Genomic DNA, 24,277 nt, shown 5'->3' with positions numbered 1-24,277 from the left:
TACATATTATATAAAATACACTTCACCATGTTTCTCTAACACTAATATGTGTCTCTAGTCTGTCTACAAACCCCCCAATGATGAGAAAAGTCCATCCTCTGCTTCTTCTGCCTGCTCCACTTTTCAGAAAATGTGTGCTCAAACAGGCCGTTTGGAGATTTTCCCTTCATGACATCACAAAGGGCAGTAACCCCTCCCCCAGGTGGGTGACACTCCCACAGCTAGGTGTTTGTTCTGCCCTCTGAGTCTGCCTTCCTTCAGTTTGAATCTGAAATCCTCTCCCTGCCGTCGTCTTAGTTTCAGCTGCTATAGAAGGAGAGACAGAACTGCACAGAAGGGACTGTTTACGTTTCTTCAGACTGAAGAGAAGAGTTTTTACTCACCGGTCTCAGTTCTGTCGAATCCCACTCCAGATACTCTGCCACATGTACCATCTGGTTGATGATTCGATCCAGCTCCTACAACAAACAAGAAAACATTTCAAAGAAGACGAACAGATGTGTGACTCGCTACTCAAAAGTAGAAGAGCGGCAGAAGAAGAGAGGAAATGTTTCCTGCTTGTGGTGACGTGCATGGCGTACCCTGTTGGTTGTATTAGGGAACATATTGGAGTGGAAAAATCCACTTCTACAGTGTTTGTGAACATATATGTGGGTAACCTGAGTGTCTGCTGACCCACAACATGTGAAATAAACCCATCCAGTCCTTTGTTTGTGGTCTGCTTAAGTCTTACAACACAGATAAAAATGCTCAGTTTCTAATGTGCTCTCCTTGTGATGTCACAGTGGGATTTTGATAAAGAAAATCCACTCCCCTCCCCTGGTATCTCCACCCATAGACTCCGCCCCCAGCCTAGAACAAAACTTTAGCGCAGGCTGGCCATTTTTATTCTCGTTAGCAAAGGAGTGATGTCTACAGGGAAAACTCAGGGGGGGGGCTCATTGCATTTAAAGAGACACACACACCAAAACGGAGCGTTCTGAGAGAGCTGGTTTATACAGGGTCACAAACCTCCTCTGGTGCTTGATTCATGTTATATTTTGACCAAAGCACAGCACAGATGTTTCATTTAGACCACAGGGGACTCTTTGAAAAGGTGGAAAAGGGGGATGATATGTCCTCTTTAAACTTTTTTTAAGATTTTAAATAAAGTGCATTCTCATGGTTTTCAAACACAAACTGTATCGGCTGATATTTTGATGAATTTTGAAAAGCCTCAAACAGCTGTGACTCTCTGCACTGACTGTAAACATCAACAAAGCTTAGCCACCATGACTGTACTCAAACCTTATCTCATGACAGAGGCCCGACTGACCACAATCTACATCAAAGGCAGTATGTGTGCTCTGTATTCCCCTCTAAGAGAGAGATGATCTGTTTATGTTCTCACTTCAGCACATGGTGAAACCCAACGTGTCATCTGCAAAAACAATGATGTCATGTCAACAAAAAGCTCTGCAAGAGTGTTCAGGTTTCTGTTCTGAGAGGTGCAGACTGTGTGCAGAGGTCAACAGGGAGAAGAAGATGGTGGAGCGAGAGAAAAGACTAGAAGAAGACACTCACCGAGCTGTCCAGGACCCCGTTGCCGTCCGTGTCGTACAGCCGGAACATAACTAGAGGGGGACGAGAGATGAGAGACCCCATGGTGATTCAGATTCTGTCACATTATCAGAAGCTCTTTGAAGAATTTACTTCTACTCTCTCCGCACAGGGCCGCAGGGTTAAAGGAGCGACGTGTGCCTGGGCAGAGATTAGCCTCGTGAGCGAGCACTAATTTAGCCCGAGACGTTAAGAATTCTACGGGGCAGAGCGAGGCTTAAGCATGACTCTGACGTTCCCTGTTTGGGAGGTGTCAGCAGTGTGTGAGAGAGAGAGGCTCTGGGGAGGCAGCAGGACAAGGAGGGAGCAGCCATGTTTCTCCTGCTGACAACCTGACAGACATAAGAGGCCAGAGAAAACACACACACACACACACACACACACACACACACACACACACACACACACACACACACACACACACACACACACACACACACACACACACACAGAGGGGCTAACTATCCGCCTACATCCCCCCCACACACACCAGCCCCTGAGACTCACACTCCAGCTTGTCCTCAGGTGTCCCCCTCTCCAGCAGGGAGAGGTAGCAGACGATGTCCTTGAGAAAGACCACCTGGGGCGACGGCAGGGGGGAGCCTTTCTGGGGCGACGGGCTCCTCCTCCGCGACAAATGTTTCTCTGAGCGACTCCTATCTGTTGATGTAGAAAACAAAGAAATGTAATCTGTGGATTGGAAAATAAGTTCATTAGTTAAGGATGCATTAATATGAAGCAGTTTCAAAGAACTCTGAGCTCCGGAGGTCAAGATGATGAATTGATTTCTACAGATCAGACAGAGGATGGAGACGCAACAGGCTGATGACCCAAACATTGCAGCGTGAGGTGACAGGATTGGCTGCCTAAGATGAAGTTATACACAAAAGAGTACAGAAGACTGAAGGGGCCAAGAGTAAGGAAAACAAATGACAGAACGATGAAGTGTCATTCTGCAAGTGTCAGGAATAAAGTCAAATGTTGAGAATAAAGTTTAATTGCGGACAAATTCAGGGAGGAAGTTTAAAGCAACAATCTGTGACTTTTCCTCTTTCAAACAGTCATTTCAAAGTCGATCTAATAGAACAACAGGGAGAATGGCGTCTCTCTCATGTCCACAGAGCGACCTGGTCGCCTGTTTTCAACACTATGTAACTTTGTCAGCGGGCAAGGTCATCTGGTGAGAAGTGCGTACGTCTTTACGGCGCTAGGTCACACAGCAGCCTTCAGCTACAAAGCAGCCAGTTAGCTAGCTTGTGCTAGCGTGCATTAGCTTGCAGTGTAGCTACAATCAGTAAACATACACACTACATCCTGCAGGAGGAGGGGCCCAGTTTGAATGTTTACAAACATTTCTACTGACTCCATCTTTAACTCATTGAACAGTCATAAGGAAACCTTTATCAGAGAACTGTCCTCGCTTCACCTCCATACAAGGACAGCAGCATTGTTTCCCAAGAACAGGAAGTATAACCTTTTATTGCACGTTTTTTATCAATCACTGGCAGAAGGCCCGAGGACTAAATATTTACTGGGACTATGGAAGTCCATAACCGGAGTCCATATAATGTTTTTAAATCTATTTATTGAGAGTTGAAGGCCTTTCAATCATTTAGGTTAGAAATGAATTGTACAGAAATGCATGCTTTATAAACTTTTATATTAACCTAATGTGCTCACTTACAGCTATATTTGAAGGCAGTGTTGAGATTTCTTATCCACGTCTGCCTTTAAATCAATTTTAGTTTTCAAAACTGAATGACAGCGTACTCCAAAGCCAGAAATCAGTTCGAGAGGAATAGTTTAAATCAGGGTTTGACGTGAGTAACTCCAACTCCAGTGAGAGTTTTACTACAGAGGCAGACATGCAACAATGACTTTATTTGACTCCCTAATCCCGTGATAACAAACTATTTTTGGTTGTTTCTTTAAGATCACGACTTACTTTCACGTTATCTCAGTATAACGACTGTGGTTTGCCTGTGTTTTAATAAACTGATTAAATTCAAGTCATTATCGGGGAGCAAATGGCCTAGCGGTTAGGTCGCGCCCCTTTGTACAGATTTATGTTTTGCCTTTCCCATATTCTCCTCTGCTGTTTGTTTATGCATGCTGGTCTGTGTAGAGTGTAAGTCAAAGTGTGCATCTGTCAGTGAATTAAGTAATCATCAGCTGACGGTATGACCACGCCCCTGCAGTCAAACTGATTGGTCTCAAGCGTCCGACATGGTTTAACACTCTGTTAATAACCATCAACCTGATTATCCGATAAGATTATCTGTTAAAGCCACTCCACTTTAGCCCCGATCTTAATCCACACGATGAGCCACACACCTAGTTTAAGTGTCCACAGAGAGCACGGAGCCCTCCTGAAGGGAGACACAAGGGGCAGGGGTTCAGATCCTCACTTTAAAGATGGTAAAAGGACTTGAGCTTGTAGAGTTCTCTTCTAGCCTAGTCAGAAGACTCAAAGCGCTTTTACACCTACACATAATTACTTGCAAAACATGTCTCCTAACGACCCATTTTCTCACTGTGAATGTTCCAGTCTTCTACCTGCTGTGTTCACACATCGAGTACACAGAAAAAAGTCCCCTTAAAGTCGAAGTGAGCTGATTCCGACATTACTGTTCAGAGGATTTTTAAAAAAGAGTCTTGTGTGTCTCACCTGGAGAAAGTTTTGGGGACACCGGTGACCTTGCAGGACCAGCGTTGGGGGTGAGCGCGTTGCTGCAGCCTTCTGATGTTTTCACTTGGTTGTAGCCGGGTGACCTGTGGGGCCCTCCGGGTGTGAGGGCCCCCGTGCCTGAACGCTGCGAGGAGGAGCGGGATGAGCACGGGGAGGTGGTGGCTCCTGAGCCGGCTGCGCACATCACGCTGGAGTGCTCAGGTGTGTGTCGACCCATCGCTGAGAGGATGCTCTTCCCGTTCATCCCTGGAGGTTTGATGAACCAAACGATGGCGAGGAACGAAGAAAGGAAAGAGACAGAGAGAGAATTAAGGGGCCAGTGAGGTGAAGAAAATCCAAAGAAAACAGTGTAGGATTGGGGAGGGCTGCACGAAGAGTTCTCAAAATTCACAACAATCAAAATACGAAAAAAAAAAGGAAGTAAAGCTACAACACAGCGGTAACATCGTACACCATCCACAAAGCAAGTCAAAATCTGCTCCACAGGCACAACACCAGGAACTGACACTGACACAAGAGCACACGGACAACGAAGCAGGAGGTCAAACATCCAGCAGGACTTCTGTCCCATAAAGATGACATCACCCTGATTGACGGGCCACAGGCCTCGCTGTGATACCTGTAATGGGAGCACAGGCCACTTCGGTCTGAATAGAGATTCCTGCATCAATGGAGCAAGCTTCTGTGGTCGGCCATTGTTCAAAAGAAGGGGGAAAAAGAAGAGGGAAAGACGCAGCAAGATGAAGAAAGAAAACTCTTGATGTCATGTTGTGTAATTTAAGAAAGAGAGCTGCATGGCAAGCGTTTAAAGGACACAGTGGACATGCAGAATAAAGCCCTTTAAATCACTGTTTCTTTTACATTTTGACAGTGTATTACACTAATCAAAAAGCCTGTAACAGAAGAACTGCAAGGCAAGAATGAATATGTAAGGACATGTTTGAATCACAGCATGCACAAGTGTATGGACATGTGTTCATATAGTCTCTGAGCAGAAACAAAAAGTACAACACATCAGCTTAAGCTTCTAAGAAATTGTGACAACATGGCTCAAGGGACATTTGATGTCCTCTGGTTTCCTCTGAAGGTGTGATTTGCAAGAACAACACAGCAGCAGATAACTCTGATTATCTGATCCTATCAGTGAGCAGCTTTTACTACACATCACCACCAGGTGGCAGTGCAGTCCACGCCAACCAGTGAGCTCCATGATTAACCTGATTTTTAAAGTCGTCCATTCATTTTATTCAAATATTTAGAAGTGAATTAATTAATTCACATTCCTCACTTGTGGTGTACATTTGAACCAAAACCAATGCAAAGAAATACTAACTGTTGAATTGTTCACACAGCTGCCTGCACACTTTGTTTGCACCTGCAGGACCAAAAACAATATCATATGAACCATCCAATACCTTCTATGAACCATCCAATACCTTCTACCTTCTGTGAGTTTTCTTTATTTTAAACAGTTGGTGTATAACTTAATGTTGAAACCGTAGTTCAGTTTTTTCTGAATGTGGACCTGCATTCCTCATGGTGGTTTTATTGTACGCAACTGATGTTTATGAGGTGGTAATGTGCAAAAAACAACATAAAAAAAGATAATTGTTTTAACATTGAGAAAACAAAACACGCAACAAATCTTAAAATAAATTCTAAAAATTCACAGTTAGCCAGTGAAGGGCAAAGTGAAAGCAAAGACCGATGTAAACTTTTTAAGGATGAAAACCTCCAGTAGGAAGATGGGACACATGAGGCTGCAGGTGCAGACTTTGCTCAATTTCTTGTGATTTTTAGAAACAGGAAAAAGGACAGAAAAAAAAGAGAAATACACTCAACTGAGGCCTGGATGAAGCTGGTACTGAGCTAACAGAGACACACTCAGCACTTCAGCACCAGTTCTGCTCCTCACACTGACACACGGTCACTCACATTCAGCCTCTCCGCACTTGTTGCCTCTTAGTTTGGTGAGCAGGGTTACCACAGAAATAGATTTCTAATTCAACAGTCCATCTGTCTCCTCAGCTGCTCTGCAACGAGGAGCAGACAGGCAGAGATGGTGCCAGAGCCCACGCAGCACTCACACCGAGGGATGGAGCCAGTTTACAAACTGCACAGAGCAAAGTGCAAGTGACCTACAACAGGCCATCATTTCTGTCTTCTGCTCCGGTCAGCGGGAAGTCCTTCTGTGAGTTTGTGGTGAATAAGCCGTTCTGCTTGGGCCGTTTGCCTGAGTGGACATCAGTGTTCAGTTGTGTGTTTTCTTAAAAAATGTCAGCATGTTAATATGAGTTCATTTGTTAAGGGAATCTTGGTTATATTCATTTGAACGTATCGCTTCCCTTTGAATCCTCTGATGCCTTTTCTGTAGTTTTTTTTTTACTTGACACTGACACTTTAATAACACTCAAATAATCATCATGTAATAAGAAGCCAAACAATCAACAGCTTTTTGTTCATCTTTGCTAAACTCTTAAACTTGAAAAATATTAAGATGTGGCGGCCAACTTCCTTGCTGTCCCTATCACCCGTGTGTCAGAGAAAGTGTGCGATAATCTGTTCTTTTAACCAAACGAGATGACTGCAAAAAAACAACCTAGCAAACTCTTTCCAAACAAGTGTGAGTGATACGATAAGAAAACGTCATCCATAAAGTTGTGCAGATTTGTATTGATTTCCATGAAGGTCAGCTGCTTCTCAACGTTTTGTGAGCGCGAAACTTTATGCTCGCTGGTTAAGGGGAATAAACTTAGACAATTTAAAGTTCCTGAGAGGGATTAACAGTTTGTGTGGTTTTTGTTATCCACTGTGAACAAAGAGGAACTTCTTCTCTCTTCACTGATTTTGTCTTGTACTTCTGTAAGAGTTGTTTTCTAAGGAAAAATCTCAAAATGCTAACATTTAACATATAACCAGCTAAAAATGCCTCACTCGTGGCATCGGTTTCTGCCTGGTTGGTTTATGCGCTCCGTGTGCAGAGGCGTTAGTCCTCAGGGTGGGCACCCTGGGTTGGGTTCCACTCCTTTCCCACATGTTGTTCCCCACTCTCTCTCTCTCTCTCTCTCTCGCTCTCTCTCTCTCCGACTCTACTCACTATCTTGTCTCTCACTCCTCACAGGAGCCACAACATTTCACTGTTATTTAAAAAGAAATCAAATCTTAAAGAACATAAACAATGTTGAGGCTCGGCCCTGTGCCAGCGCCTACCCAGCAAGCTGGTGGACTTAAATACGCTTGCAGAAAATCTGTATATAAATCTAATCAGAGTAAAGAAAACTAAACAACCAGTCACCCTGCTCTTTCTAGCTGACAGCCCTTGCTGCTGATTCCAAATTTTCTCCATAAGACCGAACTTGTGCCAACAGTGCAAAAAGCACCAAAACAACTACAGCAAAATCAGAGGTGATGGTAAATGATTAGTGCCTTAGAATGCCCGGCTGCTCCACGTATTGCAGTCTGAATCTGTTTAGCAATAAGGGGCCATCACAGTTTAAAACATGGGCAGTGCAGAACATTGCAAAGATAGTCTGCATAAGGCATACTGTGCCCTTCAAATCATTGTATCAACAAACTGACATACAATCCAGTCAGTTTGCAAAGGTGCCAAATGATCATCTGGCTGTGTTAGATATCAAGACTTTTTTCGCTTATGGTTTGGGAGAGGGAGATTGCTGCATAAAACCAAAATCTGTGGAAGATTATCATAGTGAATATGCAAGAATGATACAACCATGAACGCCTGAACTTTTCTTCCAGGGAAACTTAACTTAAACACTAAAAGAACAGCCAGTCTAACAACATAAATTGAGCACACCAGACCATTGCTGGTCCTGGGTTATAACTTTGTGACAAATTTGATTCGTGGTGCTAAAAGGCAGAACTACAAATACTCAAACAGCCTACCCAGTAAGCTTGTTCCTGCTCGTGACGGCTCGGGGGAGCAGCCTCCCGTCTTGCTCTTGAAGGAGGTGAAGAGGTGCTGACACAGCTCCTCTGGGATGTCGTTCTCCAGGTATGTGGCCATGAAGAGCTGGAAGCCTTCATAGTCAATGGGCTGCATGAGAGAGAAAAGAGGTTAACAGGATCACTGAGGTACACCTGTGAAAGAAGTTGACACCGATCACAAATGGACGTTTATTTATTAGAACATTAAGACAACAGGAAGATGTGATGGACTTCACGTTGATCTGGCCTGAAATGAAGGTCTGCAGGGTTTTTTTTTAATTTAAATGTGAGAAACACTAACAGCATGATGACAGTAGAATTCTAAGCTGTAAACTTTAAGCTTGAAGACAGTGAAATCCTCCATAACTGGTTTTATGGAACGGCATTAAAGGCCAGTTAAATGACAAAAGCACATAGTTTAGAACTGACAACAGGTGGATTTGTCTTTAAAGTCAAGCTGACACAGCATTTCGAGTATCCAGCTCCCTTACGGTGACATATTTATGAGTTAAAATGATTGTCAAATGGGAATAACATTCAGTAGACACAGGACACACTAATTGCCCAATGCTGTGACTAGCTTGAAACTCACACATATGTGCCCTAAGAAAGATTGATAAATGAGCGGTTCTCATGAACTGATGAAACTGGCCGATTCAAGTTCATTGCATCGTTATTTTAGAGTTAACTTAACTAGAGAGATCTCTGCACTTTTGTGTCCTGCATCACAGAAGATTTCAGGAGCAACGTCGTAGGAGAAAGTTAAGTTTGTAAGCTTGGTATAAAATATAAAATATACTAAAAAAAATACTCCATCTTTGCACAAATATGTTGGCAACGTTTTGATACAGAAACTTTCAAATTTTTAAATTCTGGTATATTGACAACCCCATATTTTGCAAAACCTAAAGAAAACCAAAAGTCAAAGGTATCGAACGATGAAAACTCAGGTTCAGCTGTGAAAAGGCTTCTTTTATTTCAGCTTGACTTTACGATTAGAGAAGGCAGGAGATGAAGCTGTATCCAGATAAAACCTTTGGAGGCCCCGTCGATAAAACATAAACAATGTATGAAAAAAAAAAAAAGCAAACAAACAGAACAATATGTCATATTCTCATTCCTGAGCTGGAAGGCTAAATCTCCCCTCCCTTTGATCCTCCACACAGCGACATGTGGTGGGTGTGTATAGCCCTGAACACATCGACCCCATGAACATTGACCTGCCGCTTTCTGGCTGGATGATGGTCCATCTGTAGAGGATGAGGCTGCTAATGTAATGCTATGTTATGTATGTTAGTGGACAGAATGTGCATGCAGTCTGCAGACACAGACACCACACAGCATGCAGAGCCACCGGGCCAGGGAGGCTTACTTGGTTCAGAACGTCTTGCTTCTGTTTAACGGTGAGAACAATGAAGAGGAAGAAGGACGGAGGGAAGGAAGGAGTGATGGAGGAAGGAAGAAAAAGGGTTAGATGCTTTGTTTGAGGTAACTTCTTTAATGGAGGCCTGAGACACATTTCTGCAGGGACTGTTTGGTTTCCCCCTGCTTCACTCACAAACACTCGAACGCCTGACAGCTTTCTCTGTTTCTGCCGACATACTCCGAAATCAAATCTAGTAGGTAATATAATGGTAAAAGAACTAAAGTTGAATCCATTGTTCAGACCTGAAAACACTGCGTCCCATCAGTGCGCCTTTTTCTTCCTTAAAGATGGGAGTATTTTGACCTGATTATTTAGTCGTACAAAATTTCCGCCCGATCGTCTGTCAATAGTCGTGACGTGTACACTGTGGCATCACATCCGATCATGGCCCGATCAGCCGTCCATGAAAGGAGGGATGATTTGCTGGCATGTATGAAATTTTGGTTGTACCACTTGAGTTGCAGATTGAGTGTCAGAGAGAGAAAGTTCTGCTGGTGTTCTCTGGTCCAAACAAATCCAGAGCATTCAGGACCAGAATCTAAAGTTAGAAGGAGGACATACTGGCTGCTGCATTGTTGTCAGAGAAGCCAGCACTTCAACATAGCATGTTTCCTTAATGTCTGATCATATAGTAAGGACACTTTATCATTTCACTCACTACACATCTTACTGATTAGACCTTTAAATAACTTTTTTTAATCAAAAATCTGCTGGTCCTGATTAAGAACAAAAACGTAGCCAATCATCTGAATTAAAAGTCATTTTCACAGTTTTCGCCAGAAAGATAAAAAATGATGACAAAATACAATTGATGAATTTAAGAAATAGCTTCTTCTTTCTGATGATTTAAAAATCGTGTCTGCTCTCGATCACATCAGTGTCATCAGTGTTTGTAACAAAGGGTGTTTTCTAGTGGTCAAGATTTTCCTTCATGTTCAAGTAAAAGCAAATAAACCAAGCGTACATCAGAAGTCCAACTAAACCCGTATCCTCCTGGGAACATTGGGTTCACACCAAATTAGGACAAAGTAAAGCGGATCTCTTTTGCACGTCAAGACTTAGTGGAAAAATGCTTCTAACGTTCTTGTGTTCGGCAGGTTGGAGGCAGCTGTAAGTGACGTCTATCTCAGAGGAACAAATGAAGAAGAAGATCCTCCATCGGTGTTTTTCTAACCCAGCCGGGTTTGATTCACATCACTCTCCTCTCCTTATTTGGACAAACATGCCACGAGGATTTCATTAGCTGTGCATCGTGCAGGAGATCAGGTTCAGACGTGCCATACAAAACAAACACACACAATCGTCTAAGATACCAGACTACAAAAATAGAATTCATAAATACTAAAAGCTGTGTCAGGTTTTGACTGACAGCCTTAAATGTAAGCACACCCAGGTGCCTTTGTGGAAATACTCGTCCCCCTGGAAAACACGTTTACCCCAGAGTCTACCCAGCGATTATTTTCCCTGCGAGCGAGCGAGCTCCCGTTCACGGCTGCCATTCTTTGAATATCTCCCCGGGGCAGCTATGACACATTTACATGCTTCGTTTAATCCTTTTCATTCTGGCAGGGCTGTCAGGGTGATTTGATTGGCTCTCTTTTGGCATTAAAAGGTAGCACCGAGGGATCTACTGTCCCGACAAGATCACAGATCAGAAGAGTGGATCGGTCTGTGTAACGTTTAATGTTATCAGAGAGAAGAAATGAGGATGTCATCTGTGATGAGCTGCAGCTAACAGGAGGACTCAGTCAGACATGAACAGAAGGAGAAACACACCTTAAGCTTAGCATTGCATAAAAGGTAGTTTGTGGGCCACTGATCGTTTAGTTTTTCCCACTGCATAGAATATAATTGATGTAATTAATCTTTAACAGGGTCCTGCTGTAAGAAGAGAAGGCAAACTAAACAAAACGCTTCACAAAATTAAAAATAGTAAGACCAGAAAGAAAAGTTCTGCATTATAATTCATGTTCATAGATGTTTCTATTAAAGGTCACATGATCCTCTTCACCATGTTTCTCTAACACTAATATACAAACCCCCCCAAAGATTAGAAAAGTCTGTCTTCTCTGTCTTTTGCCTGCTCCAATTTTCAGAAAATGTGTGCTCAAACAGGCCGTTTGGAGATTTTCCCTTCATGACATCACAAAGGGCAGTAGCCCCTCCCCCAGGTGGGTGACACTCCCACATCTAGGTGTTTGTTCTGCCCTCTGAGTCTGCCTTCTCACCGTAAACAATAGGACATGGAGCGAGAAAGCCAGAGACACCCAAGCCCTTCCAGAGAGGGGGCGTGGTCAGACACAGCTCATTTACATTTAAAGGTACAGACACAGAAACAGCTTGTTCTGAGCAGGGCTGAAATAGAGGGGTTTCTAGGCATGATCAAATACAGGATCAGAGTGGATTTAGAACAAAGAAACTTCACACACATGTTTTGGGGAGTTCTGAGACTTATTTACACTGGATGAAGAGGAGGAGAATATGTGACATTTAAAGTTGTCATTTTTTATACAATCCATGATCAGGTTTGGGCCTATAAAGATCAGCTGACCAGAAGCGGTTGCTTTACGATTTATACTGACTCACTGAACATCTGATTGAGAAAATAAAACCTTGCATGTAACACAAACCCCTTTGGAAGGTCTTATTATAAAATGTTTTTTCATATTAAGAGGATATTAAGCTGAGGAACATCTGACCCTGAGAACAACGATCCTCTCCCTCCTCTCACACGACCTCGCTGGATGTCTCTCCCCTAAAAACAACATCTCCGTCACGTCGGCATCTCTTCTCTCACACAGCCAAACAACCAGCAGCCAACGCTTTCAAACGTCTTCACTGTACGAGGGTCGTAAACTACTACAGTATGTTTTTATGTGGCATCATCATTTATGCATTCACTGAAGATGGCTGCACTTTCTGATAAGTTCATCGTGTCTGATGGAGCCCTTAACTTCTGCACGTGAAGGGAAACCCTGTAGCTGTCACTGAGAGTTATGGCGCCATTGTTTGTTTGCTAATCTGCTCAATGAATAAAACCCAACACGACTGATGGCTACGAGTGTCAATCACTGTTTTTCTCTTCTTCTGCTGTTGTTAATCTGACGTTTAATTCCTTCAGAAGAGGCTAAAAATAAACGGAATAAAAGCAGAGAGCGCAAGAAAGAAAGAGAGGTCGTCGTCTCCTTTTGTCATCAGCTGGCCGGGTATAGATTCCACCACAGATGGCACAGCAGAGGGATGAGTCATTAAAGGGTACATGAACACACACACACACACACACACTTCAACACACACGTAAACACACACTGATGGATGGCGGGAGCAGCATCACACTGGTCATCTTGGCGCCAGGTGACAGTGTGGTCGCTGAGAGGAAACCTGAACATAAAGTCTGCTTTCTTGCGGCGCCAATTGTCCAGCCGAGCTGTTTGTCATCACGGAGAGCGAGGAGGGAGATTAGTGCAGAGAGGGCGTGATGATGAAGAGGGAGGGGGGCGTGAGGAGAGGGGTTCATAAAAAACTATTGATTAGATTTAATAAATTTAAAACATTTATTACAAGCCACTTTATTTTATTTCAAAAACTGCACTACCTCTTTTCAGACTCCTACCTATCAAAGTCAAGGAATTACTTAATTTTAAAGTTGTAACGGGACGCGTCTTGTCGATGCGGCCACCGTGAAAGACTCGTTATGACAGACACGGCGCTGCTTGTCAACAGGCAAGGCAGGCTTGGGGCCGCAGACCATTAGGGGGCCCCAGAGGGCTGACAAACTTAAAACGAAGCAACGTATGAATTTTGCAACAACAGTAGAAAACTCAGAACAGAGAAATAAAGAAATAAAGAAAAATAAGAGGAATAATCTGTCTATAGGTGAGAAAAAAGAGGAGTGATCATCGGGACCCTGGGGATGAGCACTGGTTGGAGCCCCCCCCCCCCATAGATTTTTGCCTATAGGACCCAAACAGACTCTAAAATAGCCACTGCTCAACATGTTTATCGTTGCCATGGAAACACAGGAAAAGGGAAAAGGGTAGGGGGGGGGGGGTCTGCTGATATGGGAAAATCAGAGAGGAAGATGTGAGAGAAAAGTTTAGAAATAAGATATCAAATGAGTCTGCATCGACTGCTGTAGTCTGCAGTCGTGTTGGAGCGGATCGTCTGACGTCAGGAGCCAAAGTTGATGCTGCGGGTGTGTCTCCAGCGCAGCCTTCGTCTAAAAGTGGCGGCTGTGACTAAGCATTGCAGTGATTGATATTACACTGAATCAGAGGAACTCAACAAGAAGCCGAGATCGTCACACCACGCGGCTGTGTGCGCACAGGCAGCAGGAGAGAACACGAGAAGAAAAGAGAAAGTGTAATTGATTTCTGTGATTCAGACACACCTGCTCGGGGTTGTATTTGCAGAGGACTCCTTCACCATGAAACTCCTCCAGCACATCCTTCAGCTTCTTTGTGGAGTCTGAGGAGGACACAGAGAGAAACAGGATTCTGTCATTAGTTCATAGACTAAGTCACTGACATGTCCTCGTTTATAAGTCTATACTCAACATGCTCCCCTCATGTCATTTTATTAATGTGAAAAGTCTTCAGACTCAGTCACTAAGCGTCTTCTTGTTACCCGTCCAAAAAGTGAGTCTTTAAATGAGGAAACGGAGCTTCAGGTACGCTGCTCCTGCAGGAGGATCTGTGTCTGGGGGAGCTGCTCTCTTTAAATCTTTTTAAAAGTAGCTTGACGGTGATGGAGGAAGTTGCATCAGGTGAGATGCTTTGAATAAAGATTTTTCTTCTCTGTGACTCACAATGTGTTATTCTGTGTTTTCTAAGTGTACAGTAACTGTTTTATTATGCTGCTGACCCTCTCAGCCAGGACAGATCCAGGGAAACTCTCCCTGGAAACTCCAGGGAGAGTTTCCCTGGATAAAAAAAAAAAGATGCATTGAAAAATTAACAAATCAGTAAAATCCTAAGAATCTCCACAGTCCTGAATAGTTATTATTAATGCACTTCCAGGGGTGAGACAAGTCAATATGCAGCCATCATGCAGCAACAATCTGTAACTTTTCCACCTTAAAATAATCGTTTGCAAGCAGCAACCTCTGGTGTTGAAAGATTAAGACAGTGTGGAAGTGCAAATTCCTGCAGTTCCTGGAGTGTCCACTAGAGGCTGGCTGCAGAAGCACAGGAAGTCACATACACACCCATTCTAAACAGCCTGTTTTTACAGCAGAGATTAACATGTTTACAGACTGGTTCAAAAAAACAAATAGGTCTGATTAGCTCATGTCTCGATACACACACTGTACGGGGGGTGAATGTTTGAGATTTAAGATTTACTTTTATTGATCCCCGCAAGGGGTAATTTCAGTTTTCTTTTTCATGCAACACACACATAGGCTGAAGTATATACACACATGCACACAAACAGGATCCTATGGACATGCAAGGGAGAGATGTCAGAGTGACAGGGTGGCCCACAGTGGGCGCTCCTGAGCTGGTGGTGGGGAGGGGGTTTGGTGCCTTGCTCAAGGGCACCGCAGCAGTGCTCAGAAGGTGATCTGGCACCTCTCCAGCTACCAGACCAGGTTCCATGCTTGGTCCGCACCGGGACTTGAACCAGCGACCCTCCGGTTCCCAACCCAAGTCCCTACAGACTGAGCTACTGCCGCCCCGGGTGATGGATGATGACTCATCCGTATTGATTTGATGAAGGATAAGAGTTATTCACAATAAGGTGTGCAGCTGACATGATTGACAGGTGGGTGCGGTGTAACAGTTTGTTAGGAGGCTTAAAACCCGCCTCAGCTCTCAGCCTGTCGTTAGGTTGACTGAAAGTTAGACTGAGACAGCATTTCCAGTATGGAGACCGCCATCAATGGGACTCCAGCGCCCCCTGCAGGAACAGACAACATTCAACTGACATATGAGCGTCTCACTCATGTACACAGAGCGCCATGTCTCCTGCTTATAGCATTATGTAATTTTGGCAGCAGGCTGCGGTTCTCTCACGAGAAATGCATACGGCTTTTTTTTACATGAAACCACTCCCCGTACGAGATGCCTTCCGCCCAGTGTGCTGTTTATATCCAGGTAGTAGAGTGGGGTGAATGCAGGCTCATTAAGCACAGCTACAGCTCCAGCTAGTGGCAGGAGGCTGCATTACATCTGGGACACAATAACTTTAATTGGCATTGTGGCATAAAGTTAGTTAGTTATTCTGGTGCAGACTCGTGAGGGTGAAGATGTTTAATCATCATGTTTATGACTCTCTTATCAACATTTTTATTGTTATATGAACACACATTACGTATCCCGTCATGACTTCAAACGTTCTTAACTGATTCTCATTATAAGGACCGTCATGGAAGTGTTCACGTTCTGCTGGTCAAAATGTTCCTTTGTATGAACTGCTTCGGTAAAAGTGATTAAATACGCTGCATCTCATTATCGAATGTTCTGATAAATACTCATCTGTATCAGGAAGTGCTGCTTCAGTGGTGCTGAGCCCGTGAGTCACCGTGTTTAGGGAAAAGTACGACAGGACACACTGTCTTTCTCACTTTCAGACGCTAATCCCATATCCATACACACACACGTCACAGATCCTCTGTCCAGCACACTGACCACGATGACCCCCTTCCACGATCATCTGTCAGACAATTAGAGGGGGGCTAATGTACACGTGTGCACTGGCAGATCTCCACGCCATCTCCATAAACACACACACAAAAACACACACACACAAACTGGAGACACCAATCATGTTAGCTCACATAATCAACTCAGTATGACACTTCACTTCATTAGATGTAGTGCTCACAGCTCTGCAGCCTTTAAAGCTTTCCTGTTTGTGACGTCCTGCTTTAGACGTGAACAATGACAGAGAGAGAGAGAGAGCTAGAGAGAGAGAGAGAGGGGGAGAGAGGGAGAGAGAGAGAGGGAGAGAGAGAGAGAGAGATAGAGAGAAAGGGAGAGAGAGAGAGAGAGAGAGAGAGAGAGAGAGAGATAGAGAGAGAGAGAGAGAGGAAGAGCGTTATGTGAGCTGCTGTGACCGGAAAAGAGCGCCCAGCAGCTGAAAACCACCATGAACAATACAGTCTGTGTATCACCTGCATCATCACCTGCTCTACACACCTCTGTACACACAAACACAGATCAGCTGTGAATATATTTCATTTACTACATTTTTAAAAGTTATCTGACGTCATCTGAAAACATTTCAGAAGCAAAGTTAAATTTTTGATTTCAACACAAACTGTTATTATGTTCACACACTGAATTTTTAATTTTTAATTTATTTAACCAGGAAAGAAAACTCATTGAGATTAAAAATCTCTATTTCAAGATCGTCCTGGCTGAGACAGGCAGCAGCACGACAACAACAACGAAAGTCAAACATCCAAATACAAAAATACATCATTAGACATTAAAAGACACAAAAAACAAATCTGAACAGCAAATGTTTGTCAAGATCATCCACAAACACATCAGGGAGAACAACTACAGCCAGGTGTGTCCGCCTCTGAGTCATTAAACATCCTCTTAAAAGCGTCCAATGAGAGCAGCCCGTCAAGTTTCAGCTCTTTCTGTAACTCGTTAACAGTAAAGGGAGCAGAAGACTTAAACGCCATTTTTCCACAGTAACTGTAGTGCTGCACAGATCTGTTACTTTAAAGGAGCAATGTGTAACTGCGACACCTAGTGTTTAAAATGGGTACTGCAGTCCATATTCTAAACATTGTAGAGAGCAGAGAGAATCACTCCCATGATTCCCCACCAGCCTCGACTCCATCTTTTGTTGTTTTGTTTGAGTGCCCCCTGGTGGTGCATTTGAATTATAAAGACATTATCCTGACGGTTGATCAATCAACAAACAAAATCATCTGTCTATTTGAAAATCTAAAACTGCTCGTGTTTAAAAATGTCTTCAAGGGATTCATTTATTACGAGATGGTTTCTAATTAATTAACAGATCCCTTCAGCTTCATCTGATTATATTCAGAACCTTTTAAAAAACACTTTCCTTTGTTGCTCGCTCACAGCCCTCTCTCTCTGTAGGAACACAGACGGCGTCCTTCACGAGTCCTTGATTGATCGGCTGCTGATACACAAGCCTTCCTGTCGCTCGGCTCCTCATCATCAGTAACAATGAAACCTCCACTGCCTGCCGAGGCCTTCCCAGCATGCACATTTGTCATGTTTCCATTATAGTCTTCCTCGACAGCTACATGGCTCGAGAAGAAAACGACCCCGCTGGACCACAGCAGCAGCAGCAGCATGATGGGTCAAGTGAGGATTATGTTTGGATAAATGTGTGTCCCCTCTGCAATGTGTTACAAGGAAGTACCACAGCAAGCAAACATATCACTCAGCATCACCTCAAACGGGTCTCACAAGCGAGCGAGCGAGCGAGCAGCCAAATACAGTAAGAGCAGAAAACAAAAATACACCGTCAGCATTTAAGACTTTGTGCCAGACAACGCAGCTCAGAAACTAGAACAAAGATTTCTACAATTATTTTAGCAGACGATGTCCGAAGCGATGTGTAATGTCAGTCCTATCACTATCATTAAGGTCGCCGGTGTTCATGAAAGAGCTGAGTCTTCAGCTTTTTTTTTTCGAAGGGGGAAAGGGACTCTGCAGCCTGAATGGAGGTTGGGGGCGGCGACCAAGGAGAAGAGTCTAACTACAGCAGGGGTCTCCAACAGGTAACTTGGGGGCAGGTTTTTAGTAGCTCGCCTACAGGTTGACAAACTATGTTAAAAAAAAATTAAACATCTGACGACAGTAAATGCACCTCTTCCCACTATTCATATATTTGGCCCATAAAAACAAAAGTGTAAAGTAGTGATGTTTTTTTCTTGGGCCTTGATGTGAATCTAAGATTGTTGATAAGCATTGGCTTATTGCAATTTCACACGTGTACAAACAGTAGCTTCATTCAGCTGATGTGTGCTGTGTAAATAAAAGCAAACGATGTGATGTAGCTCTCCACTTTCATTTTTTCAAAGTAGCTCTCAGACGAAGAAAGGTTGGAGACGCCTGATCTAGAGACTTCCTCCAGACCTCCTCCAGATACGTGTGCGTTGTGTGTCAGCTCTGCTCCGGTACGGCTCCGTGCTCCCTCGACCGTCAACACCCACCGGCAGCGTTCTCAGAGCGCCTCAAGGCGCCGCACTGCCAGACAACTGGAGTGCAGAGAACAGGGAGTTCCTGTGGTAATTACAGGATCATGTGCAACAGCGAGAGATAATGTGACGCAAGTCGTTTAAAAAAACAACAACACATAAGGTCATTGTTCCCAACCAAAGGAGTTAAAGAAGAGTGTGTGTGTGTGTCCTTGAAAAGGATGTGCGAGGTCATCAGCGATTTTGTGGTTTTCCACTTTCACAATAAGCTTCTCTTCGTCCATCTTGTCGTCAGTGACCTCTGAAAACCTCTGACATGTTGACTCTGGGCGTGGCTCCGCCCATTATGACGTTTTGTTGATGTAGTACAGTGAAGAAAGATCTAGCTTCAAACTGGAGTGTTTTATTCTGAAATAAAGCGGATGTTTTAATGTTGTTTCGGTGTCTGACTTCCTGTGCTGTGCTCCGGCATCCTGCAGAAATAGAAAACTTGTGTATCTGCTGCAGAGGACTCGCGACTGACGGAGATGGGATGGAGCTGAGACGTGGAGCCAGCGGAAACACACACACACACACATTGGCTTATCCTGAATGGACCTCTAAGTTGTTCGAATTAAATTGAACTCTGTTATTTTGTCCTACTGAACTTGATTGATCTAATGCACGAGTTGTTGCCAGGAGAGTTGGTTTAACCCTCTGGTTACATGTGTCCATTTTGTGGACACTTCAAAACTTATTTTATTGATATTTTTGATGCTATGGCTTTCATTTTTCACACAGGTGTCTATTTTTACTGAATTTTTATAATTTGAACAATTCCAGTTATAAAAGGCCTATAATGCTCAACACAACATCATATATGCACCTGCAGAGAAAACCATGAAAAAGCTAGATTTGTTTTGAAAACAACCTCTACAAGTTTATGCAGCTTCAGTTGCAGTCACATCTATAAATACATGCAGCTTGGGGTACTGGTCATTTCACCTCTGAAACCATGAAAAGATATACAACACAGGAAGCTTTGGAGGGAGTGATGCTGGGCGGTGGCCTTCGCCAGGGTTGCCTCTTGTCACCGATTCTGTTTGCGGTTTTCATGGACAGGATCTCAAGGTGCAGCCGGGGGGAGGAGGGTTTCCGAATGGTAGTTACCGTGAGAATGAGATCGCAGATACTATTCTTGTAGTTCTTGTTCAAAGTCATCTTATATTATTTGTTGGGAATTAGATGGAGTAAAAAATGTTATAGGATCATAATAATGACTAACATATTAGTGATCATATCAAAACAACAATGGTCTTTCTTTCTTTTTACTCTTTGCTACACAAACAGAATAATGCAGAAAGATAAATGTTGTTGGTAATCTGTAACATGCCCCAGACTGTGTTAGTAGAAAAAAATACTCCTTGTAGTCTAGTACATTGTATGGGTATGTTATAAATATATATAAATGTATATGTAAATGTATTTTTATTTTGAAAAATAGTGCTATTATCACAAGAAATGGCATTTGATAGGGTTAAAAGTGTGAAAATTAATAAATATTATACAGTTATGGTTAGGGCTGAAGCTGGTGAATAGATTGATGTCACTTTTATTAGAAATTGATAAAAGTATATATTCATTTTTGGCAGTTTAATTTATGTGTCCACTTTTTGGACATCCGGTGCTATGTGTCACAATTAAATCCTCGAGCTCAAGTAAAGTCTTTTGTTAATTTTTCAAGATTTCACACCAGAAAAAACGACCAGACAAACAAACCTTCAACCTGCAAACATTAAGCCTCTAATCGTTGCTTTCACACTAAGCTGTAAGGAGAAAATAAAAGTGCATTCCTTTTTGTATTTGTGAGCATCACTTCCAAAGTCACCAAGTGAATCACTGAAGTCTCATTCAGACAATCAAGTAAAGCAAAAATCAGAATCAAATTAATTTAGTGTCAAAAAGAAGTGACAGAACAGCGCTGGTTCTTGATGACAGTTATCTGATTAAATGACCAAGAGCAGGACGCCGTATTCAAACACTGACTGGCTTTACGAGCAGTATAAAATCATTCCCCACATGATCAGATAATCGGACATAATTGCTCGTTGTGGTTCCACTTCATACTGCTCCATAAAACAGTGATTTATAATAGTGGTGTTTACCCGGGACAGAGCAGCTTGCGTGACTCCATTCATCATGACACACAGAGTCCAGCAGGAACCAGCGGACAGACCCTCTTTTGACTAACAAATGATGCTGCCTGTGAGGACACAGATAACCATCCAGCAGGCTAATGGGAGGCAATGTGACACAGATCATCCCGGCGGAAGTCTTGGTCTCATGTTTGTTTGTTCACCTTTTGATTTAAGATTGATTTTATAACTGAACCCGTTAAAACTCCCAGGAGGTAAGAACGTTACTTTACTGTAAAGGCCCTGACACAACAAGCAGACGGCAAAGAACTAGTGGAGACAAAGGCCGTCTGTGGCGTCGCCTCACGTCTTGGCCAAAAAGTTGCACTTGAACACACCGCAAAGACTACAGCCGACGGCCAACCACCACGTATGTTCTGCTTATGCGTGAGAGGAAATAACTCTCCATGCCAGCAGGGGGCGGTAGTCCGTTGTTCTGATACGAGAAGACCATTTTCACACCGCTGACGGTCACCATCTCGTATTATAGGTAGCCTACTAATGGAGAATAATGTCTGATTAAAAGTTGAAAATGGCGCTGGCGTTGTCAGCCCTCGGTCTTTTAGTGGAAAAAGAAAAGAAGAGGCGGAGGAGACAAATAAGGACAAACCGCACTAATGGGTGAAAGCATGGATACTACAGCGGCATGCTCAAGGGGCTTTCCTGAACCTGTGTCGAGAGCTGGAGAGAAATGAAACCTCCCAACAGCCAATCAGAGAGATTCATCTCACCGACACTGATTCAACATGTCGAATCGACCAAAAAAAGGCATACAGGTACAGACGGGTAGCGACAGAGCCGGACACACCGCAGAGACTAGATAAAATAGTCACTGGATATGCCAGTGACTATTTTGCCAGTTACTTTTGATGTCTTCAAACCAGTCAAAAAGTCACTCAGTGCCTGTTTTGATGTGATGTTGATAAAGTGATGGAAAATACGATCAGGATTGTGTTTTATTTTGAAATTGACCGGACACTCTGTGTGTTTCTTTGTCTGACTTCCTGTCTGGGTCGATCTGTACTGTCCAGATGCGTGCAGAGACGCTGTTTGTCAACAGGAAAGGCAGGCAACTGCTTGGGGCCCCAGACCAGCAGGGGGTCCCATGAGGGCTGACAAGCTTTGTGAGATTATGTTAATTGATGGATAGCCCTTTAGATGAACCGCCCATCTGAAGGCACTCACACTCGTTGCCCTGCTAAGCGTCGCAAACAGTACCGCTGTGAAAACAAAAATTTGTCAATGAAAGGCAACAAATCATAATGAAGAGGAATTATCCGTCTGTAGGAAAAAAAAGGGAGAGAAGTAAGCGTGGTATTATGCTTAATATGGATGAAAACTGGTTGGACCCCCCTGATAGATTTTTTTGCCTATAGGGCCCCATCAGCCTCTAGAACCGCCACTGGACGCGTGTATCTTCTTTTGCTCCTTTTCTTTAAAATCTCCTGATTTTACTATTTGTTAAAGTCAAATAAGTGAGTGTTCTGTTTGAGTCTTTTATTAGCTTTAAGTGGCATTTAAAGCTGAAGGTAAAGCATACATTGTGTTGCTGCACTCTTTTCAATATGAGCTGCATAAGGCCTCTGAATGAAAACCACAGTATTTGGTTTTGCAAACAAGCTGCATCAGTTGTACATACAACACACACACATGCACACACACACACACACAAACACACACACGTGCTGTATCGTTTAGGCATGCAGACACACTCAGCTTCTGCGTCACAATCTCCCAAACTCTCACATGAGAACATAAACTGAAGTGAAAGCAGGTACTCACACTCGCTGTATTTCTGCAGCTGTCCGAACTCAGCAGGACTCAGGCAGACCCAGCTCCCGTCTCCCATGCTGCCTGAAGCCAGGGGGGGGTGGGGGGGCTCCTCTGTGTCAGTGAGTTTGACGTCCTTGAATGCCTCTTTGGGGATTGACGGTTATCCTTGAGTCAGGTTGAGAAATAAAACTAAGAGGAAGAGCTTTTGGGATGTCATCTCTGACTCACTTTGAGGGCAAGCGGGAGGCGGAGAGTTGAAGAAGCTGAGGCCGCATGGAGCGCTGGTGATATTCAGTCAGGTTTTCAAGTTTTTATCTTAAAGCAGTGGGTCCTGAAGGCTGCTGAGGTTCCTCAAATATCCAAATCGTCACTTTAAATGCCAGAAAAATAAAGGTTTCAAAGGGTGTTTGGCAAACTATGTTGAGGTTGGCACAAGGTTTCTCAGCAAAAACTCTGTCTCTGACCTGCAACGAGAAGGAGAGAAAAGCAACTGTGAAGATCACCAAGTCTCTCTAAATTAAAAGATGTACAAAAGGGTTTACATTCACAACAGACGATCTGTTACCTCTCACAGTCGTTTTAATAGAAAGAGAGGCGAGCAGAGGAGAGGGCGAACGACAGCAAGATGTGAACAAAAAGAGATTTATAGCAGAAATGTTGGTGAACGATGGAGCCTCTGAACACTGAGAAAGAGGAGGAGGAAGAGGAGGAGGAAGAGGAGGAGGAGAAGGAGGAGGAAGAGGAGGAGGAGGACACCTCTGAGTGAAAATCTTAGCTGGCTCGTTAAATATTATATTGTAATTAATTACATTTTTTATAATTTATGAAATGTATGAATCAGTCAACGGAGTCACACGACAACAGGTCAGCGTTATTTGACAGTTTGCACTAAGGAGACATGAAACAGAAAAGGGTTCTAAATAAACTTGACTTTGTAATTTGACTTGAGCTTGTGTAGCGCTTTTCTGGTCTTCTGACGACTCTTTTACACCTCAGGTCACACACATCCACAAACCGATGGTAAAAGCTGCTGTGTAAAGAGACCATCAGTAATTACTAAACCATTCATACACAATTCATACACAAGTAACCCCTCCCCCAGGTGGGTGACACTCCCACAGCTAGGTGTTTGTTCTGCCCTCTGAGTCTGCCTTCTCACCGTAAACAATAGGACATGGAGCGAGAAAGCCAGAGACACCCAAGCCCTTCCAGAGAGGGGGCGTGGTCAGACACAGCTCATTTACATTTAAAGGTACAGACACAGAAACAGCCTGTTCTGAGCAGGGCTGAAATAGAGGGGTTTATAGACATGATCAAATACAGGATCAGAGTGGATTTAGAACAAGAAACTTCACACACATGTTTTGAGGAGCTCTGAGACTTATTTAAACCGATTAAAGAGGAGGAGGATATGTGACCTTTAACTCACCCAAATGACGACAAACAAATACATTAAAAAAACTAAATTTTAACACAGTAAGTGATGTCACAGTGGATCAGCTGTATCAGGCGTTGTCTACAGGTTTGTTAGAACA

General features: G+C 43.4%; 1 protein-coding gene across 1 annotated transcript in view; it reads right to left on the bottom strand.

Moving 5' to 3' along the window:
• The window catches only part of LOC132986966 (diacylglycerol kinase beta), a 104,683-nt gene that overhangs the window by 69,854 nt on the left and 10,552 nt on the right, over positions 1–24,277 (bottom strand). Inside the window, exons 2-9 of the mRNA XM_061053705.1 lie at positions 22,752–23,206; positions 14,053–14,129; positions 9,609–9,629; positions 8,195–8,345; positions 4,268–4,534; positions 2,107–2,259; positions 1,564–1,613; positions 384–458 (exon numbers count right to left, since the gene is read on the bottom strand). Coding sequence (XP_060909688.1) covers positions 384–458; positions 1,564–1,613; positions 2,107–2,259; positions 4,268–4,534; positions 8,195–8,345; positions 9,609–9,629; positions 14,053–14,129; positions 22,752–22,818 — 861 coding nt within the window. The 5' untranslated portion in view covers positions 22,819–23,206. The remainder of the gene's footprint in view (positions 1–383; positions 459–1,563; positions 1,614–2,106; positions 2,260–4,267; positions 4,535–8,194; positions 8,346–9,608; positions 9,630–14,052; positions 14,130–22,751; positions 23,207–24,277) is intronic.

Source organism: Labrus mixtus, chromosome 13 (assembly GCF_963584025.1).
Source record: "Labrus mixtus chromosome 13, fLabMix1.1, whole genome shotgun sequence".
NCBI lineage: Eukaryota > Metazoa > Chordata > Actinopteri > Labriformes > Labridae > Labrus > Labrus mixtus.
Note: the sequence above shows the minus strand (reverse complement) of the source record. Positions and strands in the feature narration are given on the sequence as shown.